This window comes from Sardina pilchardus, chromosome 20 (assembly GCF_963854185.1).
Source record: "Sardina pilchardus chromosome 20, fSarPil1.1, whole genome shotgun sequence".
Classification (NCBI taxonomy): Eukaryota; Metazoa; Chordata; class Actinopteri; order Clupeiformes; family Clupeidae; genus Sardina; species Sardina pilchardus.
Genome location: NC_085013.1, coordinates 7848256 through 7854255, shown reverse-complemented (window position 1 = coordinate 7854255; position 6000 = coordinate 7848256). Strand labels below are relative to the sequence as shown.

The 6000-nt window shown below is 39.3% G+C and overlaps 1 protein-coding gene across 1 annotated transcript in view; it reads right to left on the bottom strand.

Annotated features, from left to right (window-relative positions):
• Positions 1 to 912: 912 nt before the first annotated feature.
• Positions 913 to 6000, bottom strand: part of zgc:174356 (uncharacterized protein LOC100137120 homolog) — a 31010-nt gene continuing 25922 nt past the window's right edge. The window contains exon 7 of the mRNA XM_062522977.1: positions 913 to 1648. Coding sequence (XP_062378961.1) covers positions 1600 to 1648 — 49 coding nt within the window. The 3' untranslated portion in view covers positions 913 to 1599. The remainder of the gene's footprint in view (positions 1649 to 6000) is intronic.

Sequence of the window (6000 nt, the reverse complement as noted above, 5' to 3'; positions counted from 1 at the left end):
CGAACTTTTTGGAGACTAAGATTGAAGTTTTTGGACTGAGCTCCAGGCGCTAACCAAACACAGTATACACACCCAAACACACCCAAAACACACCATACCTACTTTGAAGCATGGTGGGGGCAGCATTATGTTTTGGGGATGTTTCTCTTCAGCGGGGACTGGGCAATTGGTCAGGATAGAAGGGAAAATGGATGCTGCCAAGTACACCAAAATTCTTGAGGAAAACCTGCGTCCCTCTCCTAAACAGCTGAGGATGGGGAGGTCATTCGCCTTCCAACACGACAAAAATCCTAAACATACTGCCAAAAGAACAAAGCAGTGGCTTAAGGATAGGATGGTGAATATCCTTGAGTGGCAAAGTCAGAGCCCTGACTTAAATCCTATAGAAAATATGTGGATTGACTTGAAGAGAGCAGTCCATCGCCATTCCCTACAGAATTTGACTAAATTTTAACATTTCTGCACGGAAAATTGGGCAAATATTCCCCTATCTAGATGTGCAAAGCTATAATAGAGACATATCCAAACAGATTGATGGCTGTAATGAAAGCAAAAGGAAGTTTTACAAAGTATTAAGTCAGGGGTATGATGACTTTTCCAACCCTGTTATTCTAGTTTTTAATTTTTTATTAATTTTCAGAACTGTTGACTTTTTTTTCATTATTTTGATGTTGTACAGCTACATTTGTAAATAAAACTGGAAAAGATTTTTTTTAAAATGGGTTTTGATTTCAGGCTGTAAGACAAAAAAAGTAACTATTTCAAAAGGGTATGATAACTTTCTATAGGCACTGTATGTAACAAAATGTGGTGTAAGAACATGGGATGTGCTTTTGAGAGGAAAATGATCCATTTGGCCAATTGTGTTTTGTAGGTGAGAGTCTGTGTTTAGAGTTTTGAAAATGTGTCAAATGAATGGACAAACGCTTGTTAGCGATTGAAAAAAACTGTAATCATGTTGGTATTTTACAGGCTATTCATAGTGCCAAGAAAAACCGCTGTGTCACACCTTACATTCATATGTAAACATATTGATTAAAAAGGAACCTCCATTTAAGTAAACATACATTATTTGTTGATCGTATGCTGACAGATTTAAGTAAACATACATTATTTGATGATCGTATATATGCTGACAGATGTGTAACATAAGTGAAAGCTTAAAGTGCAATGCATTTGACATGACAGCGAAAGGCTGCGAGTCTTCCCGTGCAGTTCGCTGTAGGAGCACATCAAAGAGTCTAGCAATTTATTGTGCTCATCACATATTTCACTCATCATTATATCTCATTACATCTCATTTCCACTGATTTAGTAAGGTGCATCATTTATGATCTTGTAGTGACTGGACTGAGCTGCTACTGTATGCTATGCTAGTTGTCAAACATCTGACACACACGTGATATTGGCAGTTCAGTTGTTATGTGTTTGAACTTAATCATGAAAAACAAAACATCACATTCAGCAAACCACGTGAACACTTCCACTAGACTTGAGGATGAGAAGGAGGAGGCTGAATGAAGGTTCACCCCAGCCCCAGCCCCAGCCCAGAGGGCAGACGTTTAGCCCAGGCCCAGATGTCTTTTCTTAGAACAAGTTCTACTGGATCACCAGCCGTGGCTGAGTGGGTTGCATCTCGCTGACCCATCTGTGGGGGGGGAAATAAACAAAGACATTCAAGCCTCTCGTGAGGAGGAGAGCAGCTCCACGGCGAGGTTAGAGCTGCTCTTGATTACTGTTTTCTGAAGCTGTAGAAGGGCAGAAAAGTGATTAGGCCAAAGTATTTCTGCTTTTCATTAAAAACATAACCGTAAGGAATGGCACAAAGCTGTCCAACTAATTGGGCAGGCTATGAAAATACTAAATCAAGAGAAAAGTAAATAAATAAATAAGCTGAAAGCCTGGATTTTTTTTCAGGCAGGTCGGATAAATATTTGCCCTTGAAACAAACATATCAGTCAACAAACACAGACAGCCATTACCGGTGTCCTTGGTGTAGTTAACGTTGCCTTTTAACAGAGTGTTTTAATATCAGCTTATTTCAGATTTCTATGAAGAGTCCTAAAGTAATTTAAACCATTACTATCTACAGCAAGTGTTTGTATTCCTTTAATAGAGAGAACCCAATCAAGAATTTGCTCCTCAAAATAACAGATCCTTTCTTGTAAAAGGGGCTATATTTTGAGATAGTGGATGTAAAGCATACACTCTGGCTGGGCTTTAAAGCCAGGCACCTTATTACGGTAAGTAATCTCAGTGACCGTAGAAGCTGTGACCGTCATTATGGAAAGGGAGATGTCCGGTCAAACGTAATTCTCACCATTTGGTGAGGGTCACACTGACCAGAAGTAGCAGTCTGTTGGCAGAAAGCGTGATGCCACTACTGTAATGCAAGCCTCTTGGGAGCAGAGTGTCCAATACAACTTCTGAAGCGCTATGAGTGACAGCTCCATGCCAACCATACCGGTTTAGACCTGTTCACCAATCACACCTGGTAGGTTCTAAATGGCAGTGCTTAGGGTGAGAACAAAATCACTGGCAATCACCTCAGTAAAGTAAGAATAAGAGAGAGCCGATGGAGCTACAACAACCATGGGCTAGACATTGGAGTACTCCATTTCTCTGTTTGCTCTGTATTCACAATCGGACTTGTGCTTCAATATGTAACAGTATCTATGGTAAGTTATCAACTCCCAGTTTAGAGCACTGATGACTGATGACACAAGTCATGGGAATGACTAACCCAATCAAACAAATAGTAGTACATACTATTAAAGTATATTAATGTATTAAAGTACATATCCTTCCTTTGCCATGCGACAGAAACAAACAGAAAACGCAGTTCTAAAAATCATCCTTCCTTTGTACATTGCTAAGCATCGGCGCTCTTAAATGCTATATCTTTCCGAGCTGAGTTTTTGGTTTACTCTAGTTATTTCAATGGAATGTGGATTAGGGGCTAATTACCATCAAATATATTTATATGGTAATTTGCTTTTCAAAGGAGTAAGCCGTCTAGCTTCTGCTCTCATTTTTCCTACTGCAGCTCGCAAGGCCTTTGCGTCAGTACTATTTATTCACAGAAAAGAACAAAATAAATTAGCCAAAAAGTATGCAGAGTCTCATCAGATGTGTCATACCATTACAAAGCCTCGCACATTTGATGTATGTAAATTCACTGAGATATTTTAGCAACTTCCACAACAGACCTTTATCAGACTTCATTGACGCAACGCTAAACAAATATTGCATAAAGACTGAGACAATGAGCGACAAGAAGAATTTGACACATTGAAATGTCAAATTGAATACACTTTCTGTAGATTTTTCTTTTTTATTTCAGCCTAACATATCCTGCATTCAGATATGAATATGCCTCTGATGCAACCACATTTTTGTTGCCAGCAACATAATGGTACTTATGTTATCATAAAGGTAAATACCAGTATTTCACTGGGGAAGCAATTTCAAAGAACAAACTGCATCAAACATCCTCTCTGTGGTTTTTCTTTTGTAATATGTTTCACCTAATGTTATGTCTTCATCCTGATGTTATGTCTTCCATCTAATGTTATGTTTCCCACCTTATGTAATGAACACATATAATATCAATGTCTTGTACTGAATTATCATTGAGCAATGGATAGGCCAGACTATTGCCTTAGATAAGCCTTATGGCAACATAACAAAATATCTTACATTTCTGTGATTCAGCCAGAAATGAAAAATAATATATTCTTAGCGTAACAGCAGGAGTATTCGACACTGAGTCAAATTGAGTGCAATGTTTTGAGTCTACCACATCCTGCATCCAGATATTAATATACTTCTGATGCACCAAAGCATTTCTGCTGACTACAAAATAACTGTGCTTCTGCTATTATAAATATATATTTTCACTGGTGAAATCATTTCAAAGAACAAACATCACATCAAATATCCAGTCCGAGCTAGTGGTTAGGCCAATTCATACCTGTTTCTGGCTATTTCTGCTTTTGAAATATGATGTTATCCATCTTATGTAATAAACCACCTAGCAATGCCTTGTACTATCTTGTATTATCACTGAGCAATGGAAAGACCAGTTTTTGAAAGAGCGGGTGAGAGATGGTCAGAACAGCTACATACTGTATGTATAGCCTTATGATTCAAACAGAACAACAATACATTCTTATAATAGTCTCATTGTGTATGTATGTACAAGTACATATACCGTACATAATTAAAGAACCGACAGAAATCTACCACTGATATATGTTGACTGAATGTCTCCATGGTCTCAAACATCATTAGCTTTAGGTGGCAAACACTGAAGATCTTAAGCTTTGCCATACTGCTAGATAGTGATAAGACTACAAATCCTGGCCTTCCGCAGCATTTTGACAGGTTGGAATGGCAGTTTCTGAAAACCCAACTAGACACACTCACAGACCACACACACTGCATGTTCACCCAAACGCATGTAATTACATACCATAACTCTGAGAAAGAAGCTGTCGTTTCCATGATTACGCAAAGATGGTGGATTCAGCCCTCCCACTCTGCTCTCACCTCACTGATACCCTAACACATCTGGCTTTTTTGTTTGTTTGTTTTTATAGCGAGGCTTGTGTTTGTTTTCCTGTTACGTGTCTGTTTTTATTTATCTCGTATTTATTTGATTTATTAGCTTTTTTGTAAGGTTTGTGTTTGTGTTTCCCTGTTATGTTTCTGTTTTTATTTATTTATTTCATCTTGCTTTTTTTGTTATTGTTTTTTTTTGGTCCGACCTTAATTTTCCCGGCGTAATGAGAGTGCACGGGCGCGGAACCGCACCGGTGCCGCCGAGCCCTGGCACGACTAATCCTCATCTCTGGTTCCATTCCCCCACGGGCCCTGGCGGCACAGGGCTGAATCAAAGGCTTCATTCAGAACCACTGCGAAACATGCGCTTTTAATCATCACTCGGCGACTGCTCCACCACACTACCTGGGATGGTGTGTGTGTGTGTGTGTGTGTGTGTGTGTGTGTGTGTGTGTGGAGGGAGGGGTGGGTTGAAGGTAGTGGGCGGATTGTGGGACTAGGGGACTCCAGCTGTCATTTGACGTTCACGCACAGAGTCGGTTTGATACCCTCATTCACCGGCGAAGAAAAAAGGATGATATATTTATTACATAGCGTTCATTTTTGGAAGAGGTATGTGTGACAGTCAGTCAAGGTCTGCTCATAGTTCACAGTCATTCTTTTTTTGTTGTTGTTGTTTAAAGTAATGCATAAGGGATAATGAGAGACACTGTTACGGTCACAGAAATGAATGCACATTCAAGGCGGCAATGAAGCTATGGCAAGAAGTGGCCTTAAGTCCATTATCCCACTTACATGTACACCACGGTTGCCACACTTGTATTATGTTTATTTGTGGATGCAATTTCCGACTTTTGATCACCAAAACTGACAAGTATGTAGAGCTAACTCTCTGCTTCACATTGAGTCTTTTAACTTACGGTTAATTCAGTCAACGGACAGTTGTTACTTACATATCTCTCGTTACCAAGGAGGCATCATCCAGCATTCTGTTGGGCCTTAGCTTTCCAAAATCACGATAATCCTGTGCCCGGATGGAATGTAACGGTTTTAAAAGCTACCTCAGATATATGTTATAATCTAAAGCTGTACAAGCAGCTAAAGCTGTAGGGGAAGCTCTGCAGAGAAACCTGCAAGTGTAAAACAAGAAAACTGCAAAGAAATCGCCAAACCCGCATAGTTTCTCTTTAAACTTCAGAACAACCTTGCTGAGATGATATGCAAGATTAATACAGTCTAAGAACTGGAAGTATTTCATTGGTGTGTTAATCAATTTAATCAATTTAATTTGAAAATGTATAAAGCTGTGGTATAAATTAAGAGTGGTTGTCAATGTGCCACGAAGTTCCATGCATACCCCACAAAGGACTCGTCTAACCGGTTTCTTGGTGCCATCCTTGGCTGAAGGAGACTCATTCCTATTTATGATTCAAATAG